This window comes from Stenella coeruleoalba (genome assembly GCF_951394435.1).
Source record: "Stenella coeruleoalba genome assembly, chromosome: 9".
Classification (NCBI taxonomy): domain Eukaryota; kingdom Metazoa; phylum Chordata; class Mammalia; order Artiodactyla; family Delphinidae; genus Stenella; species Stenella coeruleoalba.
Window position 1 is genome coordinate 24,080,420 of NC_137155.1, and position 19,079 is coordinate 24,099,498.

At 36.2% G+C, this 19,079-nt stretch overlaps 1 protein-coding gene across 1 annotated transcript in view; it reads right to left on the minus strand.

The window, feature by feature from the left end:
- LOC307191510 (cadherin-23-like) overlaps window positions 1-6,462 on the minus strand; it is a gene marked incomplete at its 5' end in the record, with an annotated part of 116,232 nt that extends 109,770 nt beyond the window's left edge. The window contains 3 exon segments of the mRNA XM_079931637.1: window positions 2,014-2,122; window positions 2,335-2,390; window positions 6,403-6,462. Coding sequence (XP_079787763.1) covers window positions 2,014-2,122; window positions 2,335-2,390; window positions 6,403-6,462 — 225 coding nt within the window.
- Between the last annotated feature and the right edge of the window lie 12,617 nt (window positions 6,463-19,079).

Here is a 19,079-nt window from a genome sequence, read left to right on the forward strand (position 1 = left end):
CTTAGTTCTTTTCATTCTTTTTTCTTTATTCTGCTCTGCAATAGTTATCTCCACTATTTTTTCTATCAGGTCACTTATCCGTTCTTCTGCCTCAGTTATTCTGCTATTGATCCCATCTAGAGTACTTTTCATTTCATTTATTGGGTTGTTCGTCATTGCTTGTTTCATCTTTAGTTCTTCTACGTCCTTGTTAAATGTTTCTTGCATTTTGTCTCTTCTGTTTCCAAGATTTTGGATCATCTTTACTATCATTATTCTGAATTCTTTTCCAGGTAGACTGCCTATTTCCTCTTCATTTGTTAGGTCTTGTGGGTTTTTATCTTGCTCCTTCATCTGCTGTGTGTTTTTCTGTCTTCTCATTTTGCTTATCTTACTGTGTTTGGGGTCTTTTTGCAGGCTGCTGGTGTGTAGTTCCCGTTGTTTTTGGTGTCTGTCCCCAGTGGCTAAAGTTGGTTCAGTGGGTTGTGTAGGCTTCCTGGTGGAGGGGACTAGTGCCTGTGTTCTGGTGGATGAGGCTGGATCTTGTCTTTCTGGTGGGCAGGTCCATGTCTGTTGGTGTGTTTTGGGGTGTCTGTGGACTTATTATGATTTTAGGCAGCCTCTCTGCTAATGGGTGGGGTTATATTCCTGTCTTTCTAGTTGTTTGGCATAGGGTGTCCAGCACTGTAGCTTTCTGGTCGTTGGGAGGTCGCTGGGAGCTGGGAGGTCTTTTGTGGACCAGTGTCCTGAAGTTGGCTCTCCCATCTCAGAGGAACAGCACTGACTCCTGGCTGCAGCACCAAGAGCCTTTCATCCACATGGCTCAGAATATTTTTAAGAAAAATAAAACAAAAAAACGGACGGATAGAACCCTAGGACAAATGGTGGAAGCAAAGCTATACAGACAAAATCTCACACAGAAGCATACACATACACACTCACAAAAAGAGGAAAAGAGGAAATAAACATAAATCTTGCTCTCAAAATCCACCTCCTCAATTTGGGATGATTCGTTGTCTATTCACGTATTCCCCAGATGCAGGGTACATCAAGTTGATTGTGGAGCTTTAATCCACTGCTTCTGGGAGAGCAGTGAGGCTGAGGCTGCTGGGAGAGATTTCCCCTTCTCTTCCTTGTTTGCACAGCTCCCGGGGCTCAGCTTTGGATTTGGCCCCCCGTCTGCATGTAGGTCGCCGGAGAGCGTCTGTTCTTCGCTCAGACAGGACGAGATTAAAGGAGCCGCTGATTCGGGGGCTCTGGCTCACTCAGGCTGGGGGGAGGGAGGGGTACAGAGTGTGGGGCGCGCCTGCGACGGCAGAGGCCGGCGGGACGTTGCACCAACCTGTGGCGTGCCGTGTGTTCTCCCGGGGAAGTTGTCCCTAGATCCTGGCAGTGGCGGACTGTACAGGCTCCCAGGAGGGGAGGTGTGGATAGTGACCTGTGCTCGCACACAGGCTTCTTGGTGGCGGCAGCAGCAGCCTTAGCGTCTCATGCCCGTCTCTGGGGTCCGTGCTTTTAGCCGCGGCTCGTGCCCGTCTCTGGAGCTCCTTTAAGCAGCGCTCTTAATCCCCTCTCCTCGCGCATCAGGAAACAAAGAGGGAAGAAAAAGTCTCTTGCCTCTTCAGCAGGTCCAGACTTTTCCCCGGACTCCCTCCCGGCTATCCATGGTGCACTAACCCCCTGCACGCTGTGTTCACGCCGCCAACCCCAGTCCTCTCCCTGCACTCCGACTGAAGCCTGAGCCTCAGCTCCCAGCCCCGCCCACCCCGGCGGGTGAGCAGACAGGCCTCTCGGGCTGGTGAGTGCCGGTCGGCACCGATCCTCTATGTGGGAATCTTTCCACTTTGCCCTCCACACCCCTGTTGCTGTGCTCTCCCCCGCGGCTCCGAAGCTTTCCCCCTCCGCCACCCATAGCCTCCGCCCACGAAGGGGCTTCCTAGTGTATGGAAACCTTTCCTCCTTCATGGCGCCCTCCCACTGGTGCAGGTCCCGTCCCTATCCTTTTGTCTCTGTTTATTTTTTCTTTTGCCTTACCCAGGTACATGGGGAGTTTCTTGCCTTTGGGGAGGTCTGAGGTCTTCTGCCAGCGTTCAGTAGGTGTTCTGTAGGAGTTTTTCCACGTGTAGATGTATTTCTGGTGTATCTGTGGGTAGGAAGTTATCTCCGCGTCTTACTGTTCCGCCATCTTCCCGATCCCCACTGATTTGCAGTTTAATCCTTGTTTACGTAATAGAAAGTGCTCTATAATAGGATAAAGAGTTATTTTTAACATTACTCTGTATATATTTGTATACCCTAAGACAATTCAGTCAACATGTATTTCTGAGTGCCACCACCAATGCACTCAGTACTCACTTGATGTCTGAGGAGCTCCAGAGGTGATCAAGAACCATTCTTAGGTTGTTTGTAACCTAGCAAAGATAATGGAGGGATAAAAATAACTAAAGCATAGCAGAGTGGGTGATAGGTTTCAGTAAAATAGTGTCAAAGTTCAGGAGAGAGAAGAGACACTTCCAAAAAGGGGAAAAGAAAGCTTCAAGGAAGATGTGACTTCTGTAAAATGAAGCTTTTTGGGCTTCCCTGGTGGCGCAGTGGTGGGGAGTCCGCCTGCCGATGCAGGGGACGCGAGTCTGGGAGAATACCCCGTGCCACAGAGCGGCTGGGCCCGTGGGCCGTGGTCACTGGGCCTGCGCTTCCGGAGCCGCGGCAGGAGAGGCCACAGCAGTGAGGAGCCCACGTACCGCAAAAAAAAAAAAAAAAAAAAAGAAGCTTTTAAGTACCAAAGTTTTTTGATCTTATCAGTAAAATGGTTTTAGTGGGTGTCTATCAATATATGTACATTTATATATTTATAAACTATTTATATCAAATATGGCATAATATATGCTATAAAATATAAAGAAAAATTAGAGTAAATTTAAAAGAATGATACATGAAAAAGACTATCACATTGTTATGCATATTGTATTATATTCATCATAAATATTATTGAATGCAAAATGACATGAATATACTACAATAAAATGTTTTTCTCTCTTTAAAGTATAAATAACATGGTACATAGTGCTTTCTATCATTAATACTATTTCATAATGAGATGAAGAATCTGCTAGAGATAAATCAAATAATGTTTCTTTAAAAACTTATTAATCATGCAAGAAGCATTTGACATATTAAACTCAATTATATTTTATATAATTAGGTATATAATTTTATATAATTTAAGTATATAAATATAATGTTGATTATATTATTTAATAATACTTATAGTGAAAGCAAATGAATGTGCTTCATTATTATTGATGGTCCAATTTTTGCATTGTGTAATATAATATATTCATAGCCAGGGTCAAATGTCAGTTTGTATTTAACTCAGTGGTTGTTAAAGATGGAAAAGATGCCATAGATCCCTCACAAATATGTGTAGAACTAAATGGAAGAAGTACATCATTTTGTAGTTAATAAATCATGAACTCATCTTTTAGTTTTATCTGCCAGTGCTCAAAAGTATTGAATATTGACAGCCATAAAATGTTCTTAACCTTTGATGTAAATCTAATTTCATTTCAAACTAATAGGAAAGTATTGCATTTTACATTTTTAATCAGTTAGTTTAAAATCTGCTGAGTCTTTTCATGTGGAAGATTTTTAAACTGATTAGAAAATTCTGTTTTCCAGTACAAGTGGGCTGACATCAGAGTTTTTGTAGGTGGCACACTTTCAGTGATTTGAATCATAGAATGGTGGAAACATTTCCAAATGCATCTCTCCATAGCATGAGTTTTTTTCCGAAAGCAGTTGCTTTCTTATTCATCATTAAATGCCACATTGATCTCTAGGGGACTGATAGAGTACTTTCTATTATTATTATCCTCCACAAAGCACTTGAATATTACAGAAATGGTAAACACATTTGGAAGACTTTTCTTTTTGGAAGGAAAGTTACATAACTCATCCTTAAACTTGACAATTCTTTGAACACTGTGACATTTAATAACAAGTAAACATGTATAGGAAGATGTATTCTCATTATTTTCCTCACCTCTTTATAAAACATTATGATTTTTAAAGATCTGTTTCCTCACCTCAATCTCCAAAGTAGCCACTTTGATGATTACTTTTTTCCCTTTCTGTCTTAAACTTCTCCATCTCTGCTGCAGTAACTTGCTGTGAATAATGAAAGTGAACGTATTGATATGTCACGTATGATGCTATTTCTATAAGCTAATTCTTGATTCCTTTGTTTATTTTTAATACAAAGTAGCCATTTTATCAGATTCCCCCCCTTAATTTTATTTTCTTTAGAGTGGTCATTTGTGTGTGTGTGTGAGAGCCCTTTTTCTTTAGTGAATTTTTCCTTTAGTGGTTCAAAAAAAGTAATTCTTCAAATTTTTTGTTACCAAAATAGAATCTAATAAATACCATAAGCTAAGCATGTTTAAAGCCTGCACTTGTATCCAACTATAGTGCAACAACCTCATACTAAATTGTTAGTTCTAGTAATAGTTTATTTAAAACTTTAACATTTCTCTACATCTACCAAAAATTAATATCTACCAAAAAATTAATAACAAAGCAATGCATTTTGCCTTGTCTATTATTACACATGAGCTCTTTTAGCCATATTTCTACTGTATAAATATCAATTATTACCTTAATCAAATGTAGACTTTTGACTTTTGCTATTATACATTTATTGCCAAATTGGTAAAATTTTGTCAGGCTCCAAATATACTCCTAATTTGCAACATTGCTAGAAATATCGCATAATATTGACATTTTGCTAACTCTGATGTCTTCAAGCCACCATGAGCTAATATCTCCAAGAAAAATAAGCACTTCAGCTGAAATTCTTTATTAATAATAATACATTCAAATCCACGTTGCAACAACTTTTTCTGAATAATATTGAAGGTTTTTGGCTGCCTTATTGGTAGATCAATTTTTAACTCCTAATACCAGCATCAAGCATGCATGCCCCGTGTCATTTATTGCTCCCCCTATGTTTTTCTTCACTCGTTTCATTGAATTTAAATTTATTTTTTAATTAGCAAAGAGAGATTTAGTTTAAACAAGATGATATAATACATAAATTCACTTCAGTCATATTTACATGATGTGCAAATGATGCAACATGCCCGATGTAAGCAAATATCCCTTGTCTGTACAGTGGGATTCCTACTCTGACCTCCATGTGGCTTGTGAGTGTTTGACGTGAGGAGCCATAATAATGCCACTGCCTAAATGAATATTAAAACTTAGCTTCTCTTTTATATTTCAGATTTTTTAAGTGTAAATAGAAATTCTAATGTTTCCTTCCAATAGTACAGTAGATTATTTTCCACATTTTCTTGTGTGTTAGAATACACTTTGGAGAATGTTACCTTAATTTACTTCATTTATATGAAATATTTCACCACTAATATTTGCTAATTTATTTATTAATTTATGCATTCATGTAATAAAGGGAAGAAGAAAAGGGGAGAATGAGAAACTGGTGGTGAAGGTAGTATGAGCAAAATTAGGATGTTGAAAAAAAAAATATATATATATATATATATTTTTTTTTTTTTTTTCTGGGCCTCTCACTGTTGTGGCCTCTCCCGTTGTGGAGCACAGGCTCCGGACACGCAGGCTCAGCGGCCATGGCTCACGGGCCCAGCCGCTCCACGGCATGTGGGATCTTCCCGGACCGGGGCACGAACCCTTGTCCCCTGCATCAGCAGGCGGACTCTCAACCACTGCGCCACCAGGGAAGCCCTGGAAAAATATTTTTGTAAAATGAAATACACAGCAGTTTCTCATTATTCACTTTTGAGTTAAGCTATGACATGACTACAAATGCATTTTAGAAAGATTCATATGAAGGGCCACTAAGGGTTGACTAGCAAGGTGAGAAAGTGGAGGGTACAGTGGTAAAAAGACTTTTATAGCTTTCTATGTGAGGAGTACCCAAAATAAGTTGTTGTCAGGAATATGGAAAGATACTTATACTTATAGAATAATCTCTGGTATGTGGAATATATATATTATAAACAATCATATATGTACACACATATATGGATAGGTAATTTAAAAGTAATAAAAGGATATTTATTTGATTCACTGTAATTCAAATGAAAATCAAAATGTTTTATTTTTTTGTAAAAAAAAAAAACTTATCCAGATTAGTTTGAACAGTGCTTGCTTTCTTCTCATCATATAATTTGAGATATAGAACAAGGATCATTTCTGTGCCATGGCAAGTTGTCCTATTTCTTTCTAGGCTGGATGAGCTTCCCATATTTTATCATTTGCACTTTCAACGTAGTTACATGTCTTTGAGATTTCCTTTAATGAGAAGTTTTTGACGATGTCACTGCCTCTGGGACAGCTTCCTCCTTTTTATCACAGCCATTTTCTTCATTTTCATTGATAAGTCACCTTCACTGTGTTCCTCCGGCTGCATATCTGGAGTTTCTCAAATGGTGGCAGCGTCAACATTCCCACAATCCTCTGTTTCTTATATTAACTCCATTTGTGTTTGATTGGAATCCTGCAAAGTTATTTGCACAATGTGGTAAATATTTCTACCATACTGCATGCATATTATTTGCTATTCCTTCTTTCCTGATGCTCTCATGATTTTATGTGCATGCTTTATGTTATATTTCATCCAAAAATCAGCTAAGGAAATTGTGTGATCTTCAGTTTTTGTGTCAATAGCCCGCCTGAAAAATAATCTAAGTTTATAGGCTTTACAAATTGAAATGGTTTCTTGATTTATTGATTGGAACAATTAAGTTGTGGAACAATTTATTGATTGGAACAATTAATTGTTCCAATTTATTGATTGGAACAATTAAGTTCTTGATTTATTGATTGGAACAATTAAGAAAATTTTCACATTTTCGTTCATGACCCTAAGAGAATCAGGATGATGTGGAGCATTATCTAGATTAGAAGTGCTTTAAAATTTAAATTATTTTGCCAGTAGTGTCTCTCTACCACTGAGAAAAACAAGGGTATATAGGATTCAACCAGTCACAGTGCTAGAAAACTCCTTTGAAGCACATCACCCTTTAATGGTGGCATCAAAATCTACCAAGGATTGAGAGTTTTCTATATTGGATTAAAAATGAATTCCACACAGCCTTATTAATCATGAAATGAAATCAACAAGCTTCTATCTAGCTGTGGCAGTGGATTGAACTTGGCTTAGATGACCCAATTAAGTTCTAGGAAATGTTTGCATCTCAAGGGTGCCATGGGACTCCAGGTATGTAAGTTAGAAATGGTGGTAGGTTAGATTTACTCACATATACTCTAGGCACAGTTTCCTTTTGAGTGAGATGCTAGGAGACAATTCCCCATAGATTTCTTGCACTTCTATTGGTCTTGTGAACACAGAAACTGACCACCTTTGTTCTAGACTATCTTTAAGGATTTCTGTGTAGGGAACAGTCTTGAAAGATAGAAATAATGTAACTAGAATAAGGGATTAGTTTATTTAGTGTCCAATATAATAAAGTCTCCCTCCAATGCAAAATTCAGGCAGACATAATAACACTTATAAAAGATTTGAGTTCCCTAAACTCAAAGATCCTCTCTTATAACTCAACCCACTGCATACGCAGGCATCACATAGCCTCTTTGAATCACTCTTTGAAATTCAGGACTTAAGAACCAGTGTGAATGCTGACACTCTGGCTTCTGCAGTTCCCTTGAGTAATAATGTACTTTGTCTCTGACCCAAGAGACTTATATCTTCCACCATGAGCAACCATGGTTCTCATAGCAGCAACCATGAAGCTATGGGAAGCAAACCTCTCTGCTTACAAATAAAGCAAAATTTCATACCCTTCTCAAGTTCTTGCCATGATAAACCTCAATATATCTTTCTAATCACTCAAACAGATCTCAAAGCATAACTAGAGCAAGTTCAAAACTGTAGAAAGAAAATAATTCCTAGGTGTGCTATGCCTCAATGGCAAACTACTAGAGATTCTTATATAGAGAGGCCAAATTTTCAGGGAAGTAGTATAGCAAAGTATTTGTAATCAAAGGTACCTGATTTCAGTAAAGTTGTTACTTCTATGGATGTTATTTAACCTTCCTACACATCATTTCCCTCATTTATAATAGGTGGGAAGTTATAGTAACTACCTCAGAGCTGTTATGAAGAGTATTTGAGGTAATTCATGAAAGGAACAAGCACAGTACAGGATATATGAGAAACACTCAACAAATATTTTATATTGCTTTAGAGTTACTTAGGATACCTCATTAAATAGTTCAAAATCTAGAACAGAATCTTGTGGATCCTCACATCGTACACCCCGTGGGATTGTGATTTGAATATTTTTTGGGAGTAATCTGTCCTATTCTGAGTTCTGTTCAACATCAACACTTGCAGTAAGATTCCTCTGTTATGTTATGAACCTCTCCCTAAAGAATTAAAGCATCTTTATACATGTATCTACAGGGATCTCTTATGAACAGATGGTAAATGTAGAAGGTTGCCTGGATGGTACAATTCATTCTCCAACCCACCATCAAATAGGTCTAATTTACAAACCTGATTATGTCAGTTTTCTGCTAAAACATTCTCCTTACAAAAGAGAGGCCAAACAACTTAGCATGCAGTACCTCACATTTTGCTCATTTCTCCTTTCCCCTTCTCATGTACCACACATCCAGTAAAATCAAGGGTTCTTCATAGTCTCTTTAATGCCTCCATTTTTACAGATATGATTCTGTGTCCAAAAAAGCCTCTTTCTGATTTATTCCTTGTAAAATCTTACTCATTCTTCAGGAATGAAATCAAACATCGTTTCCTCAGTGAAGACATTCATGATTTCCCCAGGATAGTTAGTCACCCAGCCTACTATCATCTACAAGAGTTCTGTACAAACTCTATTATGGCACTTATAACATAGAATGTAAAGCTTTGCTTACATGAGTGTTTCCTTATTGTCTAACTCATGTTTGTGTTTCCATTGCTCAGGACAATGAAAGGCTTGTTATTTATCTTTTTGGTCTTTGAATGAATGAATGAACAAAAGACTGTGTGTCTACCATGATATTATGGCTTAAATTCTACTGTGAGAATTTAATTCCTTTGAATCTTAAGGATGTATATTCTTACAGAATCTTATATTAAAATCCAAAACTGTCTGGCATGCTCATCCTGCCAAACACAGTGCTGCCTCGGTCCCTTTGAAATGACCATTCTTTCTGCCTGGAACATTCTTCCCCTGGATGTTCACATGTCTTGATCCGTCATCTCCTTCAAGTTTTTGCTCAATTGTCACTTTCTTTTTGAAGTTGGTAAACTTCTGATTTAAATAGAAACTCTTCCTTCTTTCCCTGTCTTATTTTCATCTATAGTAATCATCCTTTAAAATACTATGCAGTTGTTTATAATATCTATTGTCAGATTCCACTCACTGCAATGTAAACTATATGAGGTCAGGGATTATTTTTTCTTTTCTTCAAGGAGCCATCTCAATAACTGGAAGAACACTAGGCTTAAGGATTATTTGAAATAATTACTATAAGGGGCAAACTATGGACAAGAGTTTGTCATTGAGTTCTTTCTGGATTCAACATCTTATAAAACTGATTCAGAGAAAAGTTCAAGGATTTGATTTATGATATTGAAATGAACTTTAGAATGCCTCCAGTACAGATTTCATAGTTCCTCCCGGGACCTGGATAGACAGATAGATAGATACATTTATTATTACATTTATATGCTTATATAATGTTTTTTTCCTCTCAATGATTATGTTAGTCAACTCCTTCTAAAATATAGTTTAATGTGTGAAAAAGCTATAGTTTTTTTTAAAGCATCTTTGAAAGTCAAGAACTAAAATAAGCAACAGAAGGGCATGCTGAAAACAATCAATTGATTTGTGTGTTTTGGCTAAGCAGGGAAGAACAGAGGGTAGTGGGGGAGAAAAGAAGAGGGCTGGTCTGTTTGTTACTCATCCTGTTGAGTCACTGGTTGCGTGTCTGAAAAATACAGATCTTTTGTGAGTAACTCAAGGTCTTTTGAACCAAAGGCTTAAGTAACCCTTGGAGGAAATGAGAGTTTATAATTGGTTTCTCATATATTATTTAATCTTATAACTGGAAAAATCCCATTGATACATGAATTCCCTCATATAGGATTTCAAACTAACAGATAAAGATTTTACACAGTAGTAGTATTTTTCTGGTTGATCTGTTTATTTAGTATTATACAATTTATTTCAGTAAGACTAAAAATCATTCAGGTATTTGTCCATTATTTGGTTGGTTGGTGGGTTTTTAATTACCTTCTTTTCTGAAATCTCCCAAAAAACTTCAAAGAGCCTAAATTTTTAAAAATAAATTGCTAATTTACCCCTGATAGAAAAGGTACACAGTTAAAAGGCACTCTGTCTTTTTTGTTTGTTTAAATTTATTTATTTTATTTTTGGCTGCATTGGATCTTCGTTGCTGCTCTCGGGCTTTCTCTAGTGTGGCGAGGGGGATGCTACTCTTCCTTGCAGTGCACGGGCTTCAGTAGTTGTGGCTCGTGGGCTCAGTAGTTATGGCTCATGGGTTCTAGAGCACAGGCTCAGTAGCTGTGGTGTACGGGCTTAGTTACTCCCTGGCATGTGGGATCTTCCCGGACCAGGGCTCAAACCCCTTTACCCCTTCATTGGCAGGCGATTCTTAACCACTGCAAAAGGCACTCTGTTTTTGGCTTTGTTTTTCCTGAATAGAATGTTTATGATGACAAATGGAGAATGAAGAGAAAAAAATCAAGGACAAATAAATTTCTTTTTCTCTTTTGCTTCCATAAAATATTCCTTTGCAAGTTTCATTGTTCATGTAGTTTGGAGAAGTAGTCAGGCCTTGAAGTCTTAAAATTATCAACCAGTATATGGGTCATGCCTAGTCAATCTGTCACAAAATGAAAGCTGGAAAATATTTTGCTGAGATTTAAATAGTCTTAAAGAGTCAAAGTTAATTACACTAATCCCTCTACTTCCTGAAGTTGTGATAACGAAAGAATTTATTCATACACTTAAATATATGAACTGAACATATGAAAGCAATCTAAATAGTGATGAATCTAATAGAATAACATGAGGCAATCTTTTCTGGAACTAGAGAGAACATAATATTCACTTCCAGTATTCCCTTTTGCACATAAGGGAACCAAGATCACGAATGGATATGTTGACATTTCACTCCATTCTTGGAGAACTCTATTTGTACACATGGTTTGATTGGGAAGAGAGCTGGAAGTCTGCTTACCAGTTAATAACTCTCTTATTTATAATTTGTCCAAACCCCTCACTTTTCTTCTCTTTAAAATGAAGACAACGTTTTCCTCACAGGCTTTAAAAATTATTATTATATATATGGCATATGTATGACATCTATGACATTTCTTGGCTCGTAGAGGTATTCATATCCATAACCTTTCTCTTTATCGTCCACTCATCACCCCAAATTTGTTCTCTGGAGCTAAACAAGCTTCATTGCAATTCTTATTGTTTCATGAATTTGAAAAGGAATATTGGTATTTTCCTCAATTATTCAATGGTCCTATTATCTACTTTAAACATCACTAGTCCTGTCATTGTATTTTAGGTGATATAATCTCAAGTGTTCTCCAAAATGTAGTTATTTTTTCCAAAGGCATGTCTGTAAATTTATGAAATGCAGTGTTCTGAACTCTATTCAAATACCCGCGAAGGAAGGTTGATTGGTTCCAAGGTGTATGTTATTCTTACATAATAATGGTAAGAAGTGATATTTTATTCTCTACTAACTTTTATTTGTATTCTTTTATATTTGAGAACAAAATGAGTGTTAATAATTATATCAAAGATAGTTTGGTTGGAACCCTAACCGCATAGCCACAAAGCCTACAATATATCCCATAATATCTATTACATTATTTTGGGAAATGCTGAGTTTGTTTAAGTCTCCTGGGTCTTTTTCATAAAATAAGTATACTAATACCCAGGTTGTATTGATTATGGTGTCTGGCACATGGAACACATATTAATTAATAGTGATATTAGCAGGGAATTATTGTGCCATAATTTTAGTTTTTCATCAACATTATAGAGTGTTTTAATAAGCCACATGTCTTTTAGTTAATTTACCTTTTTCCTGCTTGAAAGGAACTAATCTTGAAATTAGAGTTTGGAAATACTCCCTCTCTTCTTTAGCCACAAGAATTTTAAGCTGTAAAGTCTTTTCCTTGAAGTTGAGGAAGCCCATATGTCTAATGTATGGGAAATATCTTTGCTCACACTCAGTGGTTTCTGCCTTGGCCATCACACACACATTTAAATGACATGGTCACTTTTCCCCAGATAGCATTAATGTTACTTAATCCTTGTTCTTTCAGATTTAAATCTAAAATAGCAGCTCTACTAGTCAATCCCTTTACCTTCTTGAGAGAGGAAAAAACCTCTAAGACAGAAAAAAAATATAATAAGTGCTCATCTTTTAGTAAAATAAAATTTATATTTGCTATATGAATTATCAAATTCTCATATCACAAATAGTTCTTTTCTGTGACTCAGTTTTGTAATCAAATAATATGCTAATGAATATAGTTGTGATGATAACGATTAACGTTCGTATTTAGCAATCTTATAAGTGCTGTATCAGGTATTGTTTATTCTCACAAATCTATATTTTTTTGGTTTCCACCACTCCCAATAGCATCTTCTGCTCAAGCCATGTAGAACTTCTGCAGGTTTTCCCAACTGTACTCTGCTGTTTTAAACCACCTAGGCTTTCTATACTGTTTTTTCCATGCCTTTTCTCCCTGGCAAACTCCCAGTTATCATTAAATATCATCCTCAGATAGAGTTAATCACTCCTTCTATCATTAATGCACTTATAAAGAGGCATTTTAGTTGCTTGTTAGTATGTCTCTAACAAGACATACTTGTTATGAGCACCTCGAAGGCAGAGATAATTTATTTTCATCTTAGTATTGTGTGCATTGCACATAGTACAAAATTTGTTGAATAATGGAATACTGAATGAATGTACAAACTGAATGAATGAATGAGTGAACCTCTAAATATGGAATGGTTATTAAATCTGGAATACAACCAACTATGGAGAATGCAGTCTCTTAATTTCCCATCCATAAAAATAACTGAGGGTACAAATGGACCTCATTCAGGCATTGCACATTAGAAACCCATTTTTTTTTAAAGTGAGTAAAATGCCAGTAATTAAAAATCTGGAGATTGCACATTAAAAAATCCAAATTCCTAACTTCCTTGGAAAATCATAAGATTTGGCAACACACTGTATGCATTCCTTTATGACAACTGTTGGCTCAAGTTAGATGGTAGCTGCCCCCTCTAGTCTGGCACATATAGTCCCTGTCTCTATATTCTTATATACAGATTCTCTCATTCACCACTAGTGCATGAATCTGACCCTGAAATTCGGTGAGTTTCATTAGAGTTTTTAAAAACTGGGGATTGTTCTAAATTGAACACCACTGTTCTCAGTAAAAAGGGATAGACATTTTAGAGAGGGGAGAAAGAAGGGAGAAATATATAAAGATGAAGCACATATAATAGATAAAACTCTCATGTGAAAGATTTCCTCCCTATACCAGGAGGAAAGAAAACTTATGACCAGAGATGGGAAGCCAAGAGAAAGCTGTACAAATAGATAATGTTAAAATTACTTTTATCTTCCTTTAGTCTTCCCATATATTTTAGTTATTTTTCCACAATCGCTTTTCTTTTTTCAACCTAGTATATAATATATAAGCACTTGGGTCTATTGGCTTTTTGAGTATTTTCCTTTGGAAGCTTCCATATACGTGTAGAAATGTATATGCTTTTCTCCTGTTGATCTGTTTTATGTCCATTTAATTCCCAGGCCCAGGTGGAGACTCTAAGAAGGTAGAGTAAAATTTTGTCTCCCCTACATATGGGTACACCTCTAACAGCCTTTTCTTCATTTTGCAACAGAACAGTGTATAAATTTGACATTGCAAAGGTCTGTCCTGTCTCGTCTTTAAATGTGCAGAGTAGTTTAGATACAGCAGAATCTAGCAGATGATCCACCAGGAGATGGTGGCAGATGTAGCAATAAGTGGTACATGGTGAGTGAAAATAGTGGAACCCAGAAGCTGCTAAGCAGATAAAAGATGGTGTGGCAGTAGTGGGTATATTCATGAGTGCCTGTGACACATATTCAGAAGCATACTTGAGGGTTAATTTATAGGTAGTTGATATCCTTTGTGAAAACGAGAGACAAAGTCCAGTTATGCTTATTTTGAAATAGTTTATATGACCCTGTTCTGACACTTGCATGATATATAATAAAATATAAAATATTGTGTTTTAATATTTGAAGAACTTCCTACCTCTACTCCTGAGAGCAGCAGAGATAACTTTGCATTTACCAAAACCCATGATCTATATTTCCTGCTACACAGCTAGAGGACATTTTTGAGCCTTCCTTTCACTAGGTATGGCCAATAAGATGTGGAAAGAAGTGTAGTACACAATACCAGGCCTGGCATGTAAAACTATCCAGCATAATCCTTTAAACTCTGTACTGTGATTAGATAAGAAAAACCTTCAGTAGTCTTTGAGCCTTACGGATTGGGAGAGCCACATGACTGAAAGAACCTGGATCCCTGAAAGACAATATGGAAAGCTGCCCACCAACCAGAAACATCTGCATTAGGCTTGAGTGAAAAAGAAACTTCTACTGTGTTAAGCCATTGTTATCTGGGGGTTACCTATACTAACAAATAAACCTAGTCAACCAAGTAGTCTGAAGTTCTCTTTACATCTTTTCAGTTGATTACCTCTCTGAGTCAATGTAAAAAAGAAAAAAAAAAAACCAAATTAACTGAAACCAGAAACCACAAACAGTCTTTGTGCACAAATAAGTAGCTATTTGATCTGTTCCACAACCATCGTTATTTCAGTCTTTGCATTCTCTACCTGAGAATTATCAAAAACACTGTCTGTCATATTCTCTTCCTTGTCTGGAAGAAACTAGACACGTTCAAACTTCCATGGCCATTACAGTAGTACTGTTAAAAAAATCACTGCACACTCACAAATCTGTACTTCCCTTCCTAATATAGGGTGTTGACCTCAAACGAAAACAGTTTTAAGCTACATCTACATGGGTGACCATGTGTGGCATAAAATAGATTTTCCAGCATGTGTTTATTTGGCAATGACTTAAAAGTACAACCAGATGTTTTTATGGAGAACAGCTCTTTTAGCCACAAATGTTTCCAATTTAAATACGTTTGTTTTGACTCTATTTTGCTGCAGATGGAAAACATCCATTTTTTTTTCTTTCTAGTGGGGATAGACAGTGAACGTTAGCAAATCTCATAGAGAATGATTACCAGTATAGACAAAACTTTAGTGAAAGCTTTCGTTTTCCATAAGGAGAATTTTTAAAAGACAATTTTGCATTTTAAATAGGAAGGCTCTTTTAAGACCATTTTCCCCCTCTAATTTGTACCATAAGTCTTAAACATCTGTATGTGTTTGATCCAAAGGGAACTACGTTACTTCTAAGTGATAAGTCAGATGGATCTATTCAGAATGACAGCATAGCTTCTGGGTGTGCCATCAGTAGCTACTGCATATAGATATTTCAGAATGTCTTATCAAAATGTGTGTTATGTAGAAACTTTTTATCAAATTTATTTGCAATTGGCAGGTTGAAAAGTAACAGGAATTTTAAATATCATATAAGAATAACAAGGTTTTCTTATTTTTGCAAGAACAGACTACTGTGTACGTGACAGAGTATAAAATTATCTTGGCAAGATTACAGTTTTCTGTTTTAAGAACCTCATTTTATTTTAAGTCATAAAATATAATATTTTCTTCAACCAAATTATTCTTAACATTTGCTCTTATAGTTTAACCTATGATATGTGAGGAGCTTGCTGAAAGACAAGAAGATGTTTTAAAATTGTATTCCCTGTCTTAGGTATTTAAATGAGTAAAAAAAAAATCCAAATATTGTTTTAAGTAGCAAAATTATAATTATATATCCATTGAAAGAGTGCAATCTCTGTCATCCAGAATATACTTCCATAGACGAGCACTGTGATATACAAATGTTATTTTTAAAGATAAAGCCTTTTAAAAGGAGATTAAGATACTAAAATAAATATTGACTTTTATATTAGTCATTAGATCGATACAAAAACCATTGTTTCTTCCCCCACATCTTTCCACTTTCAAGTGTTTTCATTAAGGTATCATTCTTTGTGGAAAGTATTCATATCTATGTTATATAGATTTTTCTTCCACATAGCATTAATCTCTATTTGTTAGATATCTTTGGATTATTCTCTTCTGTCACTGACTCTCCAATGAAATTTCAGTTGTTCAAATAAAGGTCATGTTCCTAAAAAAAATACTCTTCATCCTATGTTAATTACTTAAGTTTTTGCCACATGATCAATTGGCATAATTGTAAGATATTGGTCTCAAGAATGGCTACACGTTGGGGAAAATCTGGGGTTCTCCTAGAATTCAGTTAAGGAAAAGAACATTGAGATCTTGGCCCTGTTCCAAAACCTCTCCAGTGGCCCTACCAGTTTGATATCACTGGGGAAAAAATTCATTTTTCCAGATCACAAGGCTAGGCAAGGCCCAGAGAGTGTGGAGTAGTCATAGATTGTTTAAATGACCCATTAGAATTGGCTGTTGGCTGGGAAAAGTATGAATAAAAGGCAATTTTTAGCAGCAGAGTAAAATGTATGTTCAAAAATATTTTTGTGTTATCTGGAAAAGGAAAAGCAACACCCGTCCATTTATATTTTTCCTTAATAGCAGTATTCTGTTTTATTTGCAAATTAAGTGATAAATAGAAAATATGACCACTTTACCATTACCTCAATCTGACATAATATATATAATGGGAGTTTTAATGGGAGAATAAAAGAGAATATCTCTTTGTTTCACTCGAACTAAATAGATGATTTTATACTACATTTAATTAAGACATCCTACCTCTGTATTTTTCTGGGAAATTTACTATTTTAATGTTATAAAAACACTCTTGGTTAGGAACATTGTGTATTATTATTCCTTCTTTTTTTTTTTTAAATACATTTATTTATTTATTTTTGGCTGCTTTGAGTCTTTGTTGCTGCGCGCGGGCCTTCTCTAGTTGCGGTGAGCGGGAGCTACTCTTCATTTCGGTGCGCGGGCTTCTCACTGCGGTGGCTTCTCTTGTGGAGCATGGGCTCTAGGTGCACGGGCTTCAGTAGTTGTGGCTCGCAGGATCTAGAGCGCAGGATGAGTAGTTGTGGCGCACGGGCTTAGTTGCTCCACAGCATGTTGGGATCATCCCAGACCAGGGCTCGAACCCACGTCCCGTGCATTGGCAGGCAGATTCTTAACCACTGTACCACCAGAGAGCCCCTTATTCCTTCTTTTTAATCTTTTGATACTGCTGGAATATCTATCTTGGGTTCAAGCATAGTTTGTGTTTGTTTTATGTTAAGATGATTTAATACCTTTGTCTATTTTAAAATATTGTTCAGAATATTCTTTGTCTAAAATTTCATATACATTAGCATATAAATTTTTATAATATCCTGGCTTATCTTTTTTCCAGTTTTATTGACATAACATTGTGTAAGGTATACAATGTGTTGATTTGATACACTGATATATTACAAGATGATTACCGCTGGAGTAAGCTAAGACCTCCATCAGCTCACCTAATACTATTTCTTTCATGTGGTGAGAAACTTAAGATTTACTGTCTTAGCAACTTTCAAGTATATAATACAGTTTAGTTATCTATAATCCACATGGTGTACATTAAATCCCCAGAACTTATTCATTTTATAACTGGAAGTTTGTTCTCTTTGACCAACACCTCCCATTTCCCCCAATCTTCAGCCCCTGGTAACCACCATTCTACTTTCTGTTTCTACACTTTCAACTTATACAAGTTATAAGTGAGGTCATATCTCTTCTTTCTCTGTCTGACTTATTTCATTTAGCATAATACCCTCCAGGTTCATACGTGTTGTCCCAAATGATACAATTTCCTTTTTTTCTGTGGCTGAATATTCCAGTATATATATATGTATCTTCTTTATCCATTCATTCATTAATGGACACTTAGATTCTTTCCATATGTTGGCTATTGTGAATAATGTGCAATGAACATGGGAGTGCATATATCTTTTCGTGATCTTGATTTCCTTTCTTTGGATATATATCCAGAAGCGGGATAGCTGAACTATATGGTAGTTTTAGTTTTGCTTTGTGAGAAACCTCCTTGGGGCTTTCTATAGAAGCTGCACCGATTTACATTCCCAGTAACAGTCCACAGTGTTCCCTTTTCTCCACATTCTTGCCAACACTTAGGCCTTTTCTTTTTGGTGATAGGCATTCTAATGGGTGTGAGGTGATATCTCATTGTGGCTTTAATTTGCATTTTCCTGATGATTATTGGTATTGACCATGTTTTCATCTACTTGTTAACTATTTGGTTGTCTTCTTTAGAAAAACATCTATTCAGTTCTTCTTCCCACTTTTAAATCACATTATTTTATTTTAGTTTTTGAGATTGAGTTGTATGAATTCTTTGGATATTTTGATATAACCCCTTATCAAATACAGGATTTGAAATATTTTTCCCATTCAGTAGGATGCCTTTTCATTTTATTTATTATTTCTTTTGCTGTCAGAGCTTTATAATTTGATATAGTTCCACCTAATTGATTTTTGCTTTTTGCTTATGCATCATATCCAAAAAATTATTGCCAAGACTAATGTTAAGGAGCTTTTTCCCTAAGTTTTCTTCAAGGAGTTTATGGTTTAAGTTTTTAGTTTTCAGTCTTTAATTCATTTGGAGTTAATTTTTGTGAGTAGTGTAAGATAGAGGTCTAATTTCATTGTCTTTAACGTGGTTATCAGTTTTAATTTATTGAAGAGACTATCTTTTCACCATTGAATATTCTTGGTTCCCTTGTCAAATATTAGTTGATCATATATGCATGGATTTATTTCTGGGCTCTCAATTCTGTTCCACTGGTTTATGTCTCTGTTTTTAATTCCAGTATCCTGTTGTTTTGATTA